Source organism: Ananas comosus, linkage group 9, assembly GCF_001540865.1.
Source record: "Ananas comosus cultivar F153 linkage group 9, ASM154086v1, whole genome shotgun sequence".
Lineage (NCBI taxonomy): Eukaryota > Viridiplantae > Streptophyta > Magnoliopsida > Poales > Bromeliaceae > Ananas > Ananas comosus.
This window is the reverse complement of record NC_033629.1, coordinates 5500075-5521967: the sequence shown is the minus strand read 5'-3', so window position 1 is coordinate 5521967 and position 21893 is coordinate 5500075. Positions and strand designations below refer to the sequence as shown.

The following is a 21893-nucleotide window of genomic DNA, read 5'->3' as shown; positions in this document are numbered from 1 at the left end:
GTGTATAGACCTCTTTTCTGGATTGAGGTTTAGGCTATTTCAGTAGACGGATGATAGGATTGTCTTATTTTATTAACTTTGTTTGCAATTGGTAGCATCCCATGTCTTTATCGAAGTTTGTTCCTTCCTTTCTATCTTCTTCATTTCCCATTTTATATAAATAAATGGAGTTAATCCATTCCTAGAGAAACAAATTAAATTTACACTTCATTCAACTAGAAAAATAGTTAGAATCATGAAATTTGATGAAATTACTAGTTATAGCTTCACAAAGTCTCTATTTCGGTTGGGCGGAATAACTCAAATTAAAAAAAAAAAAAAGAATTTGAGAGCCGCCGATCAGAAAAACGAAGTTATGGATTACTTCAAAATGGCCTCTAAGTTGAGGGGTTCTTTGTTACGACTGATCAACCTTTAGTTTTAGGGCAGGAAGGATCCAAAGATTTATCATATTACCTGAATCCTAATTGGTTTATTAGTTTCAGTTAAATTATACTTTTCTTATTTCATGCATATCTCTTGTACTCAATAGTAGGAGTCCTACTTTCATTGCGTTTTTGTGTGAGGTCTACAAACAAGAGGCCGATGCTTACTGTAATGCATGATGTAGAGATAATTTGAAGTTATTTATGGGAATAGTGGTAACTTTTAAGTCATTAGAGAGACATCACAGACCTTTAAGGAGCTGCAAGATGCGATAGGCAACAACCAATCTTAACAATCTTTATGTATTTTTATTGTACAGAAATTTAGAAATGGCTATACCCCATGTGAGACTGTTCTATCCGCCCAGCATGAATCTCAAAGTAACATAAAAGGCAGATGAGGCGAACGAAACCACCAAAACATTTTCCCCCTCTAGCAGTCTAGTTCTCCCAGCACCCCTCTAAGATATTGTGACATGTGTGCTGTAATTTACTTGATACATTTATTGGGCTAACACTTTCGCACTTCGTGCGACGAATTGCTAGTTGACCTCCTAAAGAGAAATGACAAAAGGAATATTCTACTACCTCTCTGGAAATTTTAGAACATCGCAGAATGCATGGCTAGCCTTCATTAGTAGTCACATCTTTCTCAGTTCAATTTTACATTTAAGATGTACACTGCCAAAATTTCTAGAGAATCCATTCTAGACCGCTACTACTAAGAAAACATTCTTTGTGACACAATGATCTCACTCCTGCACTTCAACAAGCCTCCCTCGAACCCACTTTTTCTTAGTTTTGGTACCAACTGATTCGGAACCGTCACTTTCTGATTCATGTTTCCTGTATGGTACACCATTTTTGCAACTAGCGGAAGCATCGGTGCCTTCATGGACGTCCGCTTTTGGTTCATGCCACTTTACACTCCCATTGGTGGGTTGTGATGCAATTGTGCCATGGTCTCCAACTTCCTCTTTATTGCTTACATTCTGCTGTTGGATCTTTCCAGAAAGAAGATCCCCCGCATTGAATTCCCGTAAAGATTGGCTGTTGGAATTTAGTAGTCTCCTGATTGAATCTAGTACTTTTTCTCTTTCTTCCAAATTACTTCCTGAAAAATCTAAGGAACCACTAAAATTCAATGCCGGTTCAACGATGCCACTCTGATTTGGCAATAGTCCATCTTCAATTCTTCTGGTGTACCATTTTGCTTCAGCAAGTAGCTTCCTGGTCTCCACAAGTGAAGCTTGTGCAACATGGCTTCGTGAGGAAGCCGCTTCAAGAGCTTTGGCAGCCCTCTCTGCTTCCGCAACTAAAAACCTGATGAAAAGTACAGCTCATATCGGATGATAAACAAGCATCAAAGTAACAACAAACAACTAACATTTACAAGCTTAACTAGTCAAGAAAATTGAGTTTTAACTCACCTCACTCTCTCGGCTGCTTCCTTTCTTCTGGTTTTCAATGCTTCCCTTTGTTCTTTTATTCTCTGTATCATGCCAAACTTGGAACTTGCCATTGGATCTTTGAACGATGGATTCACATTCACCTTTCTAATAGCTGCCAGCGAATTCACCTTTCTAATAGCTGCCACCTCTACAACAGCATTTCCTTCAACATCCCCTCCACGACGCACAGTTTTTTTCTTCACGTAACTCTTTCTTACTATGGTTTCACCATTTGCCTTTCTTCTGTGTTTTCTTTCTACTGCAGCATGTGTGCCATGATAATTTGCTAGAGCGGTGCAAACCCGTTCACGATATTCCTTCAAGAAATTGCAAAAAGATTTTAGATGCGAAAGCAAAACAAGCAAAAGCTGGGTAAAAAAAAGAATTTCATATTTATGTGCGTAGAACCCTGTTTAAAAAGCTTATTTATTCAGATATACTTGTACTTTCAAAGGTGCTGCTCTTTGGAAGCCTTGTCGTGTACAAAACTAACTTCACCTGTGAATATGATTACTGCCGGATTCAATATAAGGCCACTTCTGCAAGAAAATGCACTTACAAGGGGCATATATAAAAACTCAGATTTGGAGCATATATATATTATTACCCAGTAGGGACCACTCAACCCTAGGAGGATCACTCAACCCTAAAAGACTAACATCATCCTAACCCTACAATTTTTTATCTAAGGGTTAAAAACTTGATAGCAAAAAGGAAAAAATACTGTCAATAGTATTCCAGCCCAACTCTCTCTATATATAGAGAGAGAGTTGGGCTGGTAGTCTCACGCCCCGGGTTACAGCGGAAGCTCACCGAACGCGTGCACAGATTTGCTGTGTACACCAAACACCCTCCGATGCACACAAGGCGTCTACAAAAAACATAAAGAGAAGTATAAACCATTCCTAACATAGTAATCAGAGCACGAACATAACTCCACTAGATAGATAAACTCAAACTAAATACATCGCATAGGCTACAATCTTCTAAACATTAAGTACAACATACATACTAAGAAGCTTCCAGTATAGTACACGAATACATCTTTAAACCAAACCAAAGAAAGCTTTCTACGGGTCCATCTATCAAAACATTGAGGAGGCTCTAGCAAATCGCTGACCCCTTATCACGAACCCTAGCCTTTCCCGTTGCAGAACTACCGGCCCAACTCTCTCTCTCTATATATATATAGAGTTGGGCTGGAATACTATTAACAGTATTTGCCCCTTTTTGCTATCAAGTTTTTAACTCCTGGATGAGAAATTATAGGGTTAGGATGATATTAGTCCCTTAGGGTTGAGTGATCCCCCTAGGGCTGAGTGGTCCCCACTGAGTTATAATATTTAATCCAATGGTTAGAAATGATCCAAGGAATTGATCCAAAGGCTAAAAACTTGATAGCAAAAAGGTGCAAATACTACTAATAGTATTCTAGCCCAACTCTCTCTCTCTCTCTCTCTCTCTCTCTCTCTCTCTCTCTCTCTATATATATATATATATATATATATATATATATATATATATATATATATATATATATATATATATATATATATATAGAGTCCGGCTATGGTGCTTGTAAAAGTACCAAATATTTGGTGCTTGTAAATTTTTTACCGTTAGATTTGCGCCTTTGATCATTTTCACCCGTTAGATTATACTATTCAACCAACCACCCACTCAACCCTAGGGGGCCCACATCATCTTAACCGCACATTCCTTAATCCAAGGGCTAAAAACTTATAAGCACCAATGACTTGGTACTTTTAAAAGCATAGGAGCTCAATTCTATATATATATATATATATATATATATATATATATATATATATGAATTAGGCTACTATACTATTAATAGCACCAAGTTTTTATTGGTGCTATTAGGTTTTCGGCCCTTGGATGAAGAAATGTGCAGTTAGGATGAAAGAAGTTTTCTAGGGTTGAGTGATGGTTGCTTGATTAATATGAACTAACGGGCAGAAATGGTCAAAGGGGTAGATCTAACAGTGGAAAATCCGATAGCACCAAGCACTTGGTGCTATCGACAGTACAGTAGTTGGACTATATATTTGCAAGATACATAATGTAAAAGCCCTGAAAGGAGAAAATTATGCAACCTATAACATAAATAAAATAAAGAACTTTTGCATACAGGATCAGCCCATTTAGCGGATATAGCCTCAGAAATCTTCCTGCGCTGCTCAGGGGATTTCGGTGCTCTCCTGCTGCCTTTGGACATACGCATTATTTTCCTCTTCTCAACGCTTTCCAGCCATTCCTCCATCAATTGTTTGTCCAAGATATCATATGAATCGCACTGTAACTCCTTTTCACCAGCATTCCCCTTCCTTGATGCTTCAGCAATCATGTTATTCCATTCATATAAGCAATTCTCCTGAATCGACAATCTCTTACGACGTCGACGCCACCCCTCTTGCACTCCTGTGCCAATTTTTGTCCTTGTCTCCTTACTAGAAAACCAATGAAGGCAAAGAAACACTCAGCTTTATATTAATATTTTATAATAAAGTATCAGGAAATCACAAAAGGACTCAACATTGACAACAGCAGGAGAAAGAAACATTAAATACCGAAAGCAAAAATATGAAAATGTAGCAAAGAATAATTATATTCAAAATCCAAGGCGATAATTGGAAGAACTAACCTCTGAGGATGTCCCAGCTTCAGCAACTTAGCTTTGACCTGCAGTTTAATGTTTAAACCAAAGAAATCAAATTTAAATTGCTATAAGCTATTGCTTTATATTATAGTATGTATGCAAAAAATGAACAATTGGTTCGGGGATAAAGCCAGGACAACAAAAGTTATCCCCCATATTCCGCCAAACTGGGTGTTTTTTGGCTGAGATATTTTATCCTACTCAAACCTTGATATTCCTAGTTATTTTAGCTTGGGATAAATTATTCCACCCTTTCAGTGAAATAGTGCTATACCAAGATTTAATTCCAAGCCTTATTAAGATTATAAATTAAATTAAAACTAAATTATGTAAACATAATATATTATATATTATACTTAATTATTAGACATAATATTATATATTATACTTAATTATTTTTATTATAAAATTACTGATTGTACTATACTAATACATTTTATTTATACTTAAATATTATAATAAATTATACTTAGATACTGTAATAAATTATTCTTGCTATTAAATTTAAGTTTAAGAAGAATTTGAAAAAAATTATTTTTCTAATAAACTATTATATTAAATATTATAAATTAAGTTTAAGAAGAATTGGAAAGAACTATTTATTAATATAATAAATTTAAGTTTATGCAGAATTTGAAAAAAATAGGCCAATTTGCATAAAAAATCCACAAGTTTTGAGCTTTTGCAAAACTAAGCCGTCTTTTTCGATTTTGCAGATTCGGGCTGAATTTTTAGAAAACTGACCAAAATATTCGTATTCCTTTCTCTCTCTCCTTTTTTTTTCTCTTATTTTTTTTCCCTCTAAGGAGAGATAGGTGGAGGTGGCCCGCCTCCCCTCTGCCCCCCGCGCCCTCGCCCGCATCCGCGCACAACCCACCCTCCTCGCCTCTGACCCGACCAAGGTCGCATTCGCCGCCAACCTTTGGGATGCCCTTTCCTCGCCTTTGCCCCATGTGCCCTCGCCCACGCCCGCTCACCCTTCGCCCTCCTCGCCTTCAACCACGTCGAGGCTATACCGCGATCCTCCTTTTTTCTCTCTGAACTTTCTCCACCACCTCCACGGCCCTTCGCGACCTACTTCCACCTCTATTGCAGCAACTTTTTCATCCACCAAACCCACTTTGGGAACCCTCCGTCTCACCACCGCCACTGACGACGAAAAGGAAACGCTTCTCAACGGCAAGAAGCTCGCTGGTGAGGGAGGCATGCGACCCACCACGCCCGCCCGGAGCTGACGACAAGCGATGTGAAGGAGAAGAGCGCGACGACGCCGGAGAAGAGGGCGGGGCGGTGGCGAGCGCAACGTCCCAGAGGGCAGCGGCAAGCGCGGCCTACGCGAGGTCAGAGGCGAGGAGGGCAGGGGGTGCACGGGAGTATTACTGGTCAAGCACTTTTGTTTGCTTAAAATAAAAAAAAAATTAACTAAAAATAAAAAACTACACAATAAAGAAGAAGAACTAGAGAAGAAGGAAGAAAAAAATAAAGTTTTACTATTAAAATAAAGTTACACTATTTTAGAAAAACGTTGCACTATTATAGACGTAAGTTGCACAATTTGATATATAAACTGCACCCTTTAAGATGAAAGTTTCACTCTTTAAATGAAAATTACATACTTTGGGAGGAAAAACAGTGTAACTATCTTCCAAAGAGTACAACTTTCGTTTAAAGAGTGTAACTTTCATCTTAAAGAGTGCTCTTTGGGAGAAGAAATAGTGTAACTAGCTCCCAAAAAGTGCAATTTTTATTTAAAGAGTGTAACTTTCATCTTAAAGAATGTAGTTTATATCTCAAAAAGTGCAACTTCGGTCTATAATAATACAACGTTCTTACAAAATAGTGTAATTTTATCTTAACAGTGCATCTTCATCTTCTTCTTTCTTCTTCTCTAGTTCTTCCTTACTCTCTAGTTTTTATTTTTAGTTATTTTTTTTATTTTAAGCAAACAAAGGTGCTTGACTAGAGATGCTCCCGTGCACACCCCACCCTCTTCGCCTCCAACCTCGGCGAGGCTGTGCTCGCCGCTGCTCTCGGGGACGCCGCTCTTGCCACCGCCCGGCCCTCTTCTCTAGCATCGTCACGTTCTTCTCCATCTCCGCCTCGCTCGTCACCGGCCCCAGGTGAGCGCGGTGGGTCGTGTGCCCCCACCCTCTCCAGCGAGCTTCTTATTGTCGAGAAGTGCTTTTTCATCGTCGGCGGCAGCGGCGAGAACTGCGGGTTTCCACAAGTGGGTTTGGAGAGTGAAAAATCTGCTGCAGTAGAGGTGGAGGTGGATGGCGAAGGACCGCGAAGGAGGAGGTTCAAAGAGAAAAAAAAAGAGGATCACGGCACAGCCTCGGCAGGGCCGAAGGCGAGGAGGGCGGGGGGTAAGCGGGCGCAAGCAAGGGCGCATGGGGCGGAGGCAAGGAGGGGCATCCCAAAGGGCGGCGGCGAGCGCAGCCTTGGTGGGGTCGGAGGCGAGAACGGGTAGTGCGCAGACGCGGGTGAGGGTGCCGGGGGCAGAGGCGAGGCGGACCGCTTCCGCTTCCACCTCCGCCTTTCTCTTCAAAAAGGAAAAAAAAAAGAACGAGAGAAAAAATGAAGAGAGAAAGGAATAAGGGTATTTTGGTCAATTTTCTGAAAATCCGGTCCGAATCTGCAAAATCGAAAAAGGCGGCTCAATTTTGCAAAAGCTCAAAACTTATGGATTTTTTATGCAAATTGGCCAAAACAATATTTGTTTTTATAATTAATATTTTTATTGAATATTATAATAAATTATTTTTATAATAAACTATTTTATAACATATTATTTTTGTTAAATTATATTTTATATCCAATTCAATCATCACTTTTTCCCATTATCCTATACTATCCATAAAATTAACCAAAAACAATTCCATTCTTGAGAATAGCAACATTACAAACCAAACACAAATTTTCTTTTATTCCTGATTATCCCGGAAGAGTAAGCTATCCCAAGGATAAAAAAAAATTATCCTGATATTCTTTATCCCCAAACCAAACGGGGCCTTAGGGCTCCAGATTCAACACCCACAGATATGAATAGGCATCAGAACAAATCTTTGGGATTAATGTGTCCCTAAAGTTTGGATTAAACGAAAAAGTTTTCTCCATAATTTTCATTGTGCAAGTCATGTAATGCTAAAATCCAACGCCTGTGAAACTACTTAATTCAAACTCAATTTATGATGTCCCTAAGCATGGTGGGTTGAAGAAACAAATAGTAAATTCAAGAAGTATCTAGCCCTAGAGGCCACAAAAAAAATCTTCTATCAACACTGAAGCAATAGCAAAATTGTGCAGATATTGCAGCATTGCTACATAGTGTCATCACCTTGGGGTCCTGCATTGCTATTTTAGTTCTTACGCGGATCTTTTGAATTGTTTCTGCATACCATACAGATAATTGGAAAAAGGAAATAAATTAATAAATGATGCAAGAAAATATCAGAAACCAAATGAAAGCTTAAAACAGGGAATACTTGCCAGCGCTATGTTTCCTGCCTTTGTTCCATGGAATATTTCCCTTGTTTGCTTTTGAAATCTTTATCCGTCTTAACTTCTCCCTATCATCAAGTTCAGGGGTGTCATAAGCTGAAGGTCGATGCACCATAGAATTAGAATCAGAACCAAAGAGCATACTGGAATGAAAATTTGGATCTTCCCAACTGGGAAATGAGGAGTTTGATGCCATTATAGGTGTATAGCCTTCTTCGGAAGACCCTTCTTCAATGTAAGATTTGCAGGGACAACAAAAGTTTTGCTTCTTTGCTAAGGAAAGTTCATTTAAGGTTGTATTATGTGATAAAAAACGAAACCTTGGAGCACCTACACAATATGGCACGAAAGATAATAGATTAGATAGCATTTTCCAATGAAGGTGCTGTTTACCGCTGGATAGCAGAAACCACACAAAAAGAAGCATAGGATAAAAAAGAGAGAAGAAAATCACTAAAAGAGAGCTTAGGAAATTAGTAATCATTTGTTTTACTGCTGGTGAAGAATATGAATAACTTCTTCATGGTAGACATCTAAGTTTTTTAGACACTTAATCTGCACGAGTATCCGAAGTACTACTACAAGAGACCATAGAATTACTGTAGAGTTCAAGTTTGTTACCAAACAATATCTGACGAAGTAAATATTCCTCCAAGAGTCCATAGAATGATTGGAGGAGATTAAGTTTCTTACTTCAGTATCAAACCATGGTTGATTTTTTTTAAAAAAAAAATATTATATATCCAAACAGGACCTTAACCTAAAGTTGACCTGGCTTTTACATGCCATTGTAAAGTTCAAAGTGCCATCAAGACTCTCTTCCTTCCACTGGCCTAGACAACTAAATTGATAAACATTGAAGCTTGTTTTTCTCTGTACAATCAGCTAGTCTATTATTCAGCTACACGCTCATCACAGGCAATGGATTTTTATATGAGAATAATCAGTAATGACAGAACTCATGATATCAATGCAGTAGACATAAAAAAGGCTAAAAAGGAGGTCCTTTTTTGTTAAAGTACAACTAAGAAGATATTTCAAAAACGGAGTTTAACCTACAGAACATTGTTCTTCGGAAATGTAATGTAATAAGTCAAAGAAACTGAATAAAGACTCCAAGATGGTTTGTCTGGTAACATTCCACAAAAAATAGAAGGGGGTAGTTGCCACTGATTTTAGGACAGAAAACCGGGATCTAATTTAGGATAATGTAGTGAAGAAGAAAAACAAGTTAATAAAAACAAGTTGCAGTATGAAAGTAAATATAGATACAGATGGATATATTAATATACTTCAGATGCATGAACATATTGTTCCTTATATGTCCTTTGTTACTCAAGAAGTATATGGTAATTGGATGTGAAAAGCATGAAATTATGTCTACAACAGTTTAGTTAAATAGTACATATGGCCTCCCAGACCCTGTTTGGACGTCGGAATAAGATATCCAATGATAACTTATCACGTACACGTGATTAGGATTTAGTAGTTTGATTCTTTCTCCCCAAAAAGTCTAGCATCTATGATTTGGTAGGATAGCATATTTCACCTAGAAGGTGATTTATCTTACTCCAAAAAAATAACTTGAAGGTCAAATATGGTATCCATTCTAAACATTTGGTCACACTCCTTATCTATCAAATACTACATGCTTCTTGAGTAAATCAACAGGATATACCGAATAAAATGTTCATGCATCCAAACAGGGCCTAAATCATTATTTTTGGCAATGAATAAGATAACCTTACAGGTGGAGTAAGCTATTTAAATTATCACAATTATCAGGACATTAAAGTAGGCTAAAATCAAACCCCAAGGTTGCACTCATGAAAGAAAATTCAAATTTGCATAACATATACCAGATAACTTGTTCAAACAGGCCAAGTATATTTTCAGAATTATATTATACGAAACATTGTATTGCATACAAGTAATTTAGTATGATGCATCTCATATACTTCAAAGAAAGTTCCTCCAGAAGAGTGCTAAGGGTGTGTTTGATTTGATGTAAAAACCAACTGAAACTATTTTCGGCTTGAAAAAATACTTTTTCACTCACTTGTTTAGCCATAAAAGTATTTTCTCTGTAAAATACTTTTTTACATTTGCAGGAAAATTGGGCTTTCCATTTTCCGCATATTCCGGGTGGAAAATGAAAACTCAGCCGCATGAAAAAAAATGGCACAAAAGGTGCACGCCATGATAATTGGTGGTCCATGGCAAGAAGCAGAAATGTGTGGATCCGAGCGCTATTTTGTCTTCTCTACCTAATGATAGGAATTTTGCATACACCAAGTGCATCGTATATGTATACCACTTCTTCATCTACCACCCATCTTCTACTATGTTTCAATCTATACCATTGGATATTTAGTTGCTATTTTTTTTATTTAACATGTTGACAGGCAAATTAAAAGTATGAGTTGGACTAGACAAGTGATTGAAATATGGTGCGTGGATGCACGGAAGCACTCAGTGCAAGCAATGACAATTCATCATACTTATGGATCTCCACTCAGTTTAATTAGGTAATATAAAATGTATAATATATCAAAGGTAATAACGCATAAACTAACCTGAACTATGGACCATTTTAAGTCGGCTACCCAACCTCTCAATTTGTTTGCTTTGAGTCAGTCAACAGTACTTTGACTTCAAAATTGGAATGCGGTATCTTTACAGGTTTAGCTAGTATATTTTATGCAATTCTCGCAATTATAAATTCAATAAAGTTATTTGATTAAATTTTGAAGTCAAAGTGTCATTGACTGACTCAAATCAAACAAATTGAAAGGTCGGATAGTAAAATCAAAATTTTAAAAGGTTGTGTAGCCGATTCAAAATGGTCCTTAGGTAAGTTCTATACATTTTTACCTATATAAAATAATGTGATATAATAAAGTAATACATATTTTATATTANTACACTATTAATAGTATTCTAGTCCAAATCACTCTCTATATATAGTGAGGCTGGTATGCTTCTGGAAGCACGGAGCTCTCCGTGCTTCCAAGTCGTTTTCAATATTGGGACTTTCGAATCGACGATCGGCTCCGTTAGACTTGATCTAAAGTATTTGAATTACCTAAAAAATAAATTTGTGATTTTTCGATATCATTTGCCTAGTGATCGAAAGGGCTCAAAATCAATAATTTTAATGGCCGTGGTGAGCCGTTTGCAAGTTTAACAGTGCAGAAATATCCAAATCACGTAAAATTTTGCTAAAATATTCTTTATACTATAAAAAACAAGATCAATATTTTTGATCTAAAATTTTAATGTCATATCATCACATTTTGTAAGATTTTTATTTTCAGCCGTTAATTTTAAGCCCCTTCGATCACTAGACAAATAATATTGAAAAATCACAATTTATTTTCTAGCTACTTTAAATACTCTAGATCAAGTCTAACGGAGCCGATTGTAGATTCGAAAATCCAAACATCGAAAACGACTTGGAAGCACGGAGGTCCAGAAGCATACCAACCTCTCTCTCTCTCTCTCTCTCTCTCTCTCTCTCTCTATATATATATATATATAGTCCGGCTACTATACTCTTATGAGTAAAGACCAATTTGTACTCATAAGTTTTAGGCCGTTAGATCTATCTCTTTAACCATTTTCACCTGTTGGATTATACTATTCAACCAACTACCTACTCAACCCTAGGGGACCACTACCATCCTAATTGGGTGCCACTGTCATCCTAACCACACATTCCTTCATCTAACGGCAGAAAACTTATGCGTACAAAGGGCTCTATACTCATAAGAGTATAGTAACCATAGCCTATATATATATATATATATATATATGATTCGACTTCTGCAAGTTGCTATATTCTCCTTGTGAACCCTACTACCAATCAAAAATGTTAAACTTGATTACCGACTTCATATGAGGTCGAGGTTCCGAGCCCTTTGGCTCGAGGTTGATGATACATAGTCAGGACCTGTGTCACTCATAGACTTGGCACTTGGTCCATGACCTTATGGGACATCTTTCCTTCAATCCTTATACACATATGTTATGAAAACCTGCCAGCTTAATCGGGGGTTGTTTATAGTGTGAACAGTGCACACGTTAAACGTAATTAACTAGAATTCTGCATGAATTCTAGGGAGCAGAGTTCCTACATTCACCTGATACCCACCCCTTTACACCTTTCTCCTTGTTTTAATAGAAAGAGCTAGTAGTTAGACTGCAGCTTTGATAGACTGATCGATCGAATAGAGATAGCTTAGGTCAAATCTGTTGGTAGGCCCTTGGTTGCAAAAAAGAAGAGCCCAATTCCTCTGTGTGTGCACGCGTGTGTGTATATCTATAAAAGAATTTAACAAAATAATATATGTTACATAGTATAATTATATTCAAATATACAATAATAGAGAAAAGTAAAAATATATATAAAAGTTCCCGTCTCCATTTCCTACCATCCAAGCAAGCACTATGGAAAATCTGTTTTCTTTTCCCAACCAACCAAAACATCAAAGACCGTAAAATTACTTTTCAACTAAAAATTCTTTTCAGAGGAAAACTATTTTGAACTATTTTACATTGAACCAAACAGCTCTTAAGTAATTATAATGAGCACATGGAACAAAAATTATTACTTCATTTTTATTTATCATTTGAAATGTTAAGTTCTGCTAGAATGAGGCCGTTTTAATTGTCAAAACAACTGGTAATAACTTGTACATTATGAAATATGGGCATGTTTCTTTGTAATTGCAGATTAGGAGCCTGATTTGTAGCTATGACAAATTCAACAACTAACTTGCACTATTAGTCCGTAAGCTTCCAGTCAAGTTTCATTTCATTCCTTTCAATGTTCGAGACTGTAAATTTTTAATAAGTTCTCATTCTACACCCTAAACTTTGAATAGTGTTTCACTTAGTCCTTACCCTAGATTAAAAATTGTTGCTTGCGCCTAGTTTATTTGATTGTTCGTGCATCACAAAATTTTCATTTCCTCATTCATCTCATACTTTCAATTCAAAGGTCTTATTTTTGTATAGGAAAAAAAAAAAATTGTAACCCAATGAATGGAATGATTGAAATATGTGATGGAAAAGTAGCTGATAAATACATTGTGCATGGGTGTACATATGCACAAGGTGCAGGCAATAATTTATTCTCTAGTAGTAAATATATGCTAGGGCTAAGTGGAGCTCTTTTAAGAGTTTAGTAACCACTAATGCCGAACTTGAAAGTTCACGGACCAAAATGAATCTTGGCTGAAAGTTTGGAGATGTGTGGTGCAATTTACTTGAAATTCACCATTTCACATATGAGGCTTCTCATTTTCCATGAAAAACGCATCGAGGCCCTGTATCTAGACATGTTTAAACACTTCATATCGGCCAATTACCACCTACTCCAATTAACAAAAGATCGTTGGGAAAAAAAAAATTTCATGCATCCAAATAGGCCCTCGCCGACTCTCCCACTATATTCTTTGACAAACAATATGAAATTTCCAGCGAATAGGAACCACTACATTGAGCATGGTTAACAATTTCAAATACTATCTATTCTAACTGTTGTTATTAAATGATAATTTTCAGAACAATGATGTTCTATATATCTTACTTCTTCCTGCTTCAAATTAATGTGCTCTAGCGGCTATTGTCTTGTGAAGTACTACATGTATATGATCAATTCTTTAAGCATGATTTTCCGTCTTGTTTTATGTATGCCATTTGAATCTTTAGCAACTAGAAGAATATGCATTCCTTCTTTACCGAAAGAAACGAAAGTAAAAACCAAAAACAGAAAAAAAAAACAACTTAAGCAATCACATCACTGTATTGAATAATTCATTGCACAACACCCCTTTCTCAAGTGATTTTTACATTAACTAGCATTAAGAAATACAAAATGAGATTTTAATACAGTTGTAGAGCATATCGACGTGTAAAGCTTGTATATTCTCCGTAACTGGCTAATCCTTGTAATATCATAATTTTTACATAATGAATTATTTTGCAATTCAACAATAACATATACTTCACTTCCAGAAATTTTCAGGATTAAGCACCTAAAATTACTACATACATAACTCGGACATTATATATAGGGATTATCTATAAAAAACAGTGATTGGCAGGCTCAGATCAAGACAGTCAAAAATACTCCCAGTAAAGAGAGACAACTTTTTCCTAACAATGCAATCCCATCCAACAGGTTTCTAGTATCAGTGCAGCAATTTATATGAATACAATCATATCCTAGAAAGTTTTCAAGTTTCAATGCTTTTCAAATGTGAAAAATCATACTTTGGATGGTTAAATTCCCTCAGATTAGCATGCATTCATGAGTCTTTGTTATCTAAGTGAATAAAATGCAAGTAAAATAGTGGCCCTGAACTTGGCAATGATGTATATAGGTATAGGCCTCGAGAAAATGGTTGCGTAGAGAGGGCCTCCCCTATACTTCATTTTGAAAGGATCACATACCTGTCTTGCCTTACCACCATCCACCCCACCTGCCCCCTGTGATGGTTTTCATCTCAAAAAGAAAAATGAAGAAGAAGAAGAAGAGGGGAGAAACAAGCAAAAGGAGGCAGGATAATTGAGAGCTTGATTAACAATCGATGAGCTTCCCAACTGATTGACTGTGACTCTAATAATTTGGAAAAGGCAAAATGTATGAAGACCCCCTTGCTTATAGGCTATTCTGAAATGGCCCCTCAATTTAATTTTCTTGAATTGACACCTCTTCAACTTTTGATTTTCCGCAATTGAGTAATTTTCATCAACTAAATTGGGGATTTCATCAAATTCATGAGTAATTTTATCTAATATTTAATGGTGTTGATCACTTTTTAGCAAATAAAACTAGAATAATTAATAACTAATAGCTAATAGAGCAATCCTTTTTTTTTTTGTAAAATTATCAACTTAACTAACTAGAAGAAACTCAAATGAATCAAATCAACAGTTAAGTAGGTGTCTACCGATAAAATTAAAGTTGAAGGGGCTATGTCAGAACGGCCTATAGGTGAGAGGGTCTTCATACACTTTTACACTACCATGAATACATGATTACCTCATTAAACTCACATGCTATGATCTAGGATTATGTTCCTTATGTATAAAAAATTAAAAAAGCATATAAACTACTGTAAATTCACTCGGATGGCAAGACAGCAATTTCACTTCCTTGTAGCCTTTAAAAATTTCTAAACCTAATGAAAATGTTTAGATTCCACAACCTGCTATGATACCGATATTTGGATTAGATTCATTAGTCAAGAGAAGAATCGTACTCAATTTCTCTTCTACAACTGCATAACTTAGTGTCAAGCCCATAAAAACATATCCCAATCCTAATATAAATAAGGTTTTTTTTTTTTACTCTAATTTATGTCTAAATATATATAATGACTTAATGGGAACAATTGGAATCATGTTAGCCCTTAGTTTCGCATTCTATAACAACAAATCTAACCAAACCCTAACACAAAACAAGAAAGATGGTATAATAGCATCACCAAGGAGGAAAAATAATCGTAAGAGGGGCCAAGAGAGCTCACTGCTTCGAGGGTTGATCGAGACCAACCACAGCATCGACTGGGGATTCTGTTTTACGAGCGAGCAACGGAGCGACTCGCTTCGGCAAACGCGCGTCGAGGACCAAGAAGCGGAAGAGGCCATGGCGAACCCGAGCTACTTCATAAACCCTAACCCTAGCTACTTCATTAGAGAGGAGACGAGCGAGTACGACTGTACGAGAGGCGGAATGAGAGGGAAGCGGAGACCGCATCGACATTCGACGGTGATGGCGCCTCGAAGAGAGAGCTCCTTGGGTGGCAATGGTTCTGTTTTAGTACGCGCACCGGGTGCATTTGTGTATCCGTGCACCGCGCCAGATCTCGAGGTACACGAAGGGCTGGCTTGCAGCTACTGGACGGCCAGGATTGGAGTGCATCATGAGATGGACGGTTGACAGATGACAATGTACGATGCACCGAATGAACGCGATAAATTCCTCTCGGCGGTATGGTGCACATTCTATTCGACTATTGGCCGCCGAAGAGAAAAAGGAAAAGAAAAAAAAAAAAAACCTAGTGGCACACCCTATTTGGAATGTATATTTACACTTATCCAAGTGAACCGTTTTGTTCACACCATTTTATTAACTAAATCCACAGCCTTTATTTCCCTCAATCCTCTCTCTAAAACGTGGTTTTTTTTTTCTCTCTCTCCGTCCGCCGGTGGCCTTTGTTCGCACACATCTCCCCTTTTGCTCCTGTTGAGCCAGTTAGGCGCGAACTGCTGGCGCGCCGGGTCCATATCCATAAGACGGCTAAAACGGTAAACCTAGAGTACACCGGACGCATACGAGCCGCACTGGACCGAGGAGTTATAACAACCATAAGCAGTTACGAGCGGTTCCGATCGGCCGAAGATGGTCCTACGAATCAGGAGATAGTGGCTGATCGTGCAAGAGCAATAACTGACGCAAAGGCGGTTCTATAAATAGGCATACGATACCCTGAAAAAGGGTCTTCGCCCCTGCGCATAAAAGACCACCTTTATTTTTCTGCATCTTTCTATTCTCGCATTTACCGCTTTCCCTATGAGTAGTTCCTGTAATTTAGCAAACTCGGAGTCTGTCTGCCCTACGGGGATCACTCCCCTGTTCCCATACTTGGAGTCTGTCTGCCCTACGGGCATCACTCCCCTGCTCGTGTACTTTTTTCCATTTGCTATTCAATAGAAAGCCATCTTCGGCTCTTCCTGCCGATCATATCACAAGTTGTTTAGCCATTCGGCTCATTTCTTAGTCGAATTCTGGGCTTCCCCTCTCCATTCGGCTCATCCCGCCGAAGCAAATTTACTGTGGAGGTTTTCGAACCCGGCTGATTCGATCCCTCATCGGCCGAATCGCTTGATCCGTCGTGGGCGCAAACTTTGAGGGTCACTATCCGTAGCCGTTCTTCACACCGACGCACTCCCCAAGGAGAATTCTTGACCGGGTCAAGGGTCGGGACATCCGGCATTCAACAATTTTTTGGCACGCCCGGTGGGACTCATTTTTGAGGTAAATCTGCATTCTATATAAAACATGGCTGATGATAACGCCATGAATCTCCATAATAGGGCTATTACCAGAAATTCTGAGAGTGAACAGCCCAGCAATTCGGGGAATAATGTACAGCGCTAAGCAGTTTTACCTGTTGAGGGTGAGACTAGTGGTCAATCTGGCCAACAAGAGCCTAGTTTGACCCAAGCGCTTGGTCAAATGACTCAGGTCCTACAAACTTTGGACCAAAATAGTCATACAAGTACTGCACGGCTGGATGCCGTTTTGGCCGCAATCACGGCCTCTAACGAGAATATAGCCCGAATAGGACAATTGTTAGCTCGGAATGAACAGCCGATAGCAGGCCTACAAGCGCCTGCGATAACGCCAGCGTTACAGAATCCAGTAACACCGGTAGTTGGGCAGCCCCAATACCACGGGGTACAGTATCAAGCGGCTTATAGACCGGCTGTTGGTAACACCGGTCAACAGCCGGAAGTGGCTTGGGGGTTACCTCCATCCCCTCCATTTGCAGCCTACCAGCCCCAAAATGTAGGGGCTAGGGGGCAGGTTTTGAATGGGCAAGGGATTAATCCCTTAGCACAAAATCTCGGTGCACAACAACCACCGAACCCGGTATCAACGCAAGTTCCTTTCCAAGGAATTAACAATGAGATATATGCGCAAATAGAAGAGGCCATCCGAAACACTTTCGGAGTAGGCACAAGGCCGGCAATGCGACCTGTATTTAGATCTCCATATCCTGCAAATATAGATGTAGAACACCCATATCCGGCAAATTGGAAGTTGCCGAAATTTGACAAATTTTCTGGCGATGAAACCGAAAATACGGTCGAACACGTCGCTCGATTTACAGCCCAATGCCGCGAAGCAGCGGCAGATCCTTTTCTAAAATTAAGGTTATTCAATACTTCACTGACCAAGACAGCCTTCATTTGGTACACAAGTCTACCTGCTAATTCTGTCCGAGACTGGAATGAATTAGAGGGTAAATTTCATGAGCAATTCTATAAAACCGAGCCGGAGTTGTCCGTTGCAGATTTGGCTCAATTTAGACAAAAAATATGAGAATCGGTTGATGAATATTTAAACCGATTCAAGACGGCTCGAAGCCGATGTTTTGTAAGGATGCCGGAATCAGAATTTGCCAAAATGGCATTTAACGGCATGCATTTTAAGATTAAAGATCATTTTGAGGATAAGTTCTTTCTAAATCTTTTTTATTTGGGAGTTCGAGTTGCTCAATACGAGCAATTTCGAAAAGGGAATAATGAAGATCTGCCTAGATGGAGCCGAAACAAGGATTGGAGTAAAGGGAAAGAGAAAATTATTTCTTTCTTTGAAGAGTCCTCGGCTCATGAAGAGCCGAATTCATCTGAAGAGGCAAAAGATTCGGCTGATGAGGCCAAAATCTGTGCTGCCGAGATGGTAAGAAACAGTCAACCGTACAATGTGCTTTGTTAAAACCTGCAAAGTCAAGAGAAGCAAAGGCACAAATATCAGCATTTAGTTATTCATTTGACATAGCAAAGACCGATTTTATTTTCGATTGGTTGTTAAAAGATGGACGAATTAAATTGCAGGAAGGTCAAACTATACCTCCTGTAGAAGAACTGAAACGCAGAAGATACTGCAAATGGCACCATTCATGGAGCCATAAAACTAGCGAATGTACTGCCTTTAAGAGGCAAATTAAAAAAGAGATAAATGAGGGTCGACTGATCTTTGCCGACCAAGAAAATAGAGATATGAAAATTGATAAGAATCTTTTTCCATCACAAGTCAATGCCGTGAACATGAAAGGGAAAGGAAAAGCGACTGTGAAAAGGCAGATCCAAGAAGAAATAGAGGAGGGTCGGCTCATATTGGCCGACCAAGAAAACGAAAATAAAGTAATTAACAAGAGTTCATTTCCATTTCAAGTTAACATGGTGAATGTTAAGGAAAAGGAGGTTTTGGACAAGGAGACCGCTGACAACGTGGCCCATGCCAAGAAACATCTTCAGCTTTGTATCAGGTGCAAGGCCGAAATGACGAAGAAAGACTAGGAAGCCATCGTAAATGCCAAGAAAAGGGGGAACGAATGGAATGAGTTGATGGCGTACCCCGAAGATTGGGACGACATTCCTGATGGTGAAGACCAAGAATAAGAAGGCTCGGATGCAGCCTCTAATGACACTGAACCGGAAGTAGATTCGGTTCAACACAAGAAAGATATGCTGATGCAGAAGATTCTGCATGATTACTACAACAACAGGCGTGGAGAACGTCATGGCCGATAGGACTACCAGGATAGACCATTCGGCTCCAAGCAAAGATTCCCTGGATATCGGCCACACTGGCAACAGCAAGCCAGGCCGAGACTAGAACCGGAATTTGAAGGAATGACTGAGGGAGACATAGAATTCCTCGGTCGGAGGTTAGTCAACGAACTCGGCATTCAGCCTTGGCCGAGACCATGGGAAAGAAGAAAAATTCTAAAAAATTATTTAAGAACTGTAAAAGTACTGGCAAACGTGCCAGTGGATGAATGGCACGAAGTCAAAGTTAAACCATCGGCCAGATGGCAGGGGCCGATGTTAACGAAAACCCAAAAGCGTCGGCAGCAGAGAATGCAGGCCGAGGCACGTCAACATTATGAAGAGGCGAAAGGGATGAGGCTCAATGTATGGAGACGTCCGGATGAGCGGCCACACCCTTTTCGTCCGTTGAGAAATGACCATGAGGCAGGCGGCTCATCACCTGCCCTCCAGTTGAAGTCGAGAGTGGAACGGCCAATCGAGGCCGAGTCAGAAGAGAAAATGACCAGGAGGGAGTTAGAAGATAAAATAGCTTCCCTCGAGATGATAATCAAGAGAGAAAGATAGCCTCCTAAAAATAGGGAGGTCCGTATGGAGAGTGACTCTTCAGCCGAAACGGCCATGGAGTCAGAAGAGAAGAAACAGAGAATCAAAGGAAAGTCGGCTGATGAATCACCGGCCGAGGTGAATATGGTGTACGCTCTGCCTCAATCCTTCAAAGCAGAGTTTGTTGAGTACGAGGAATTCAGAGAAGAAGAAGAAAATGGGCTTACAGTAGCCCAATTGCAGCTAGAGGATGTTCGACAGGCCGATGCGGTGGTTTTTGGGAAACCATCGGCCATGCAGAAGAGGTTCATCAGGCCTCTCTTTATAAAAGCTTTAATAGAAGGCCGGCCGGTAGGCCAAGTTATGGTAGACGGCAGCGCTATGGTCAATGTGATGCCTACTTCTTTTTTCAAGAAGTTGGGCAAAGATGAGGACGAATTGAAGCCCACCGATTCAATCATGACCGATTTCACAGGAAACGGTCAACAAGCCCGAGGAGTGCTCACCACCGAACTCACGGTAGGTTCAAAGACTTTAAAAACTGCGTTTTTTGTAGTGGATGCAGATAGCCACTACAATTTGCTGTTGGGAAGAGATTGGATACACTCAAATGAGTGCGTACCTTCTACACTCCACGGGAAATTGTTCCAGTGGATAGGAGACAAGGTGGAAGAAGTCCGGACCGAAGAACGGCCTCAAATAATAGATGTCAACATGGAGGACATCGGCCACACCAATTAGGCCAATGCTGATCCAGATCAGATTTCGTTTGTGAGAGTGACGGAAGAGGGGATTCAATTAATCCTCTCCAAAGATATCAATGCTATGGTGGCTGATGAAGAGCCACCTAGAGGCTTGGCATAAGCCTACACAGGATGAGCCGATCAACAAGATCGGTTGTGAGGATGATTCGGCTATTATAGCCGATGTAGTAGCACCCGACAATTCGGCCAATAAGGCCGAGGAAGCCATAAAGGATTCGGCTCATAAAGCCGAGGAAGAAAGCCAGATGAAATCGGTCATGGAGACTGATGAATCATATGAGATGAATAGGCAAACAGCGAAAATGAAACTAGAAGAATCGCCTATTAAAGTCAACGAGAAAAAGCTGGAGATCCAGGATTTGTTGATAGAGGTAAATCTGGGGTCCTATGAAGACAACAGGCCGACGTTTATAAGTTCCAAGTTGTCGGCTCAGCAACAGGAAGAATTGAAGAAACTGTTGAAGGAGTACAAGGATTGCTTCGCCTGGAGCTATGAAGAAATGCCAGGTGTAGGCCGAGAGATCGTAGAACATCGGCTGCCCAACAAAAAAGGTTTCAAGCCTTTTAGACAACCAGCTCGTAGGTTTGAGCCAGTATTGTACTTCAAATTAAAAATGAAATTGAAAATCTTTTAAATGCCAGATTTATTAGAGCGGCCCGTTATGTTGATTGGATGTCTAATATAGTTCCAATGCGTAAAAAGAATGGCAAACTTAGAGTTTGTATTGATTTTAGGAACTTGAATTTAGCTACACCTAAAGATGAATATCCAATGCCAATAGACGATATGTTAGTAAATTCGGCTGCGGGTAATGAAATTCTGTCCTTTATGGATGGACATGCTGGTTATAACCAAATTTATATTGCTGAAGGAGATGTGGCTAAAACGGCTTTTAGAAGCTCCGGTTCAATTGGAACCTTTGAATGGGTTATTATGCCGTTCGGCTTAAAAAACGCCGGAGCTACTTACCAGAGAGCAATGAATTTTATTTTCCATAATTTAATCGGCAAAAAGTTGGAAGTATATATCGATGATATAGTTGTAAAATCCCAATCACAAGCTGAACATTGGAGTGATTTGAAACTCGCCTTTAAGAGAATGAGAAAATATAATTTAAAAATGAACCCTTTAAAATGCGCTTTTGGAGTGTCTGCAGGAAATTTTTTGGGATTT

The 21893-nt window shown here is 39.1% G+C and overlaps 1 protein-coding gene across 5 annotated transcripts; it reads right to left on the bottom strand.

Annotated features, from left to right (window-relative positions):
- LOC109715267 lies at nt 903-15892 on the bottom strand. 5 transcript variants are annotated; one of them, XM_020240194.1, is made up of 8 exons: nt 15596-15886; nt 8378-8387; nt 8046-8125; nt 7894-7946; nt 4542-4579; nt 4029-4347; nt 1856-2193; nt 903-1748 (listed from the first exon to the last, which is right to left on the bottom strand). In XM_020240194.1, the coding sequence occupies exons 1-8, from the start codon at nt 15714-15716 to the stop codon at nt 1178-1180; spliced, it is 1530 nt and encodes a 509-aa protein (XP_020095783.1). In that variant the 5' UTR covers nt 15717-15886; the 3' UTR covers nt 903-1177. The 5 variants fall into 5 exon arrangements, with proteins under 5 accessions (XP_020095783.1, XP_020095784.1, XP_020095781.1 ...); XM_020240195.1 differs by adding an exon at nt 14517-14552 and having other exon boundaries at nt 8046-8387; nt 15596-15706; XM_020240192.1 differs by having other exon boundaries at nt 8046-8387; nt 15596-15892.

Coding starts and splice junctions, on each gene's coding strand:
- LOC109715267 (XM_020240191.1), bottom strand. CDS start 8,541: ATGATTACTAATTTCCTAAGCTCTCTTTTAGTGATTTTCTTCTCTCTT. Junction 7,947..8,045: donor AGGCAGGAAACATAGCGCTG/GCAAGTATTCCC, acceptor TATGGTATGCAG/AAACAATTCAAAAGATCCGC. Junction 4,580..7,893: donor TAGCAATGCAGGACCCCAAG/GTGATGACACTA, acceptor ATTAAACTGCAG/GTCAAAGCTAAGTTGCTGAA.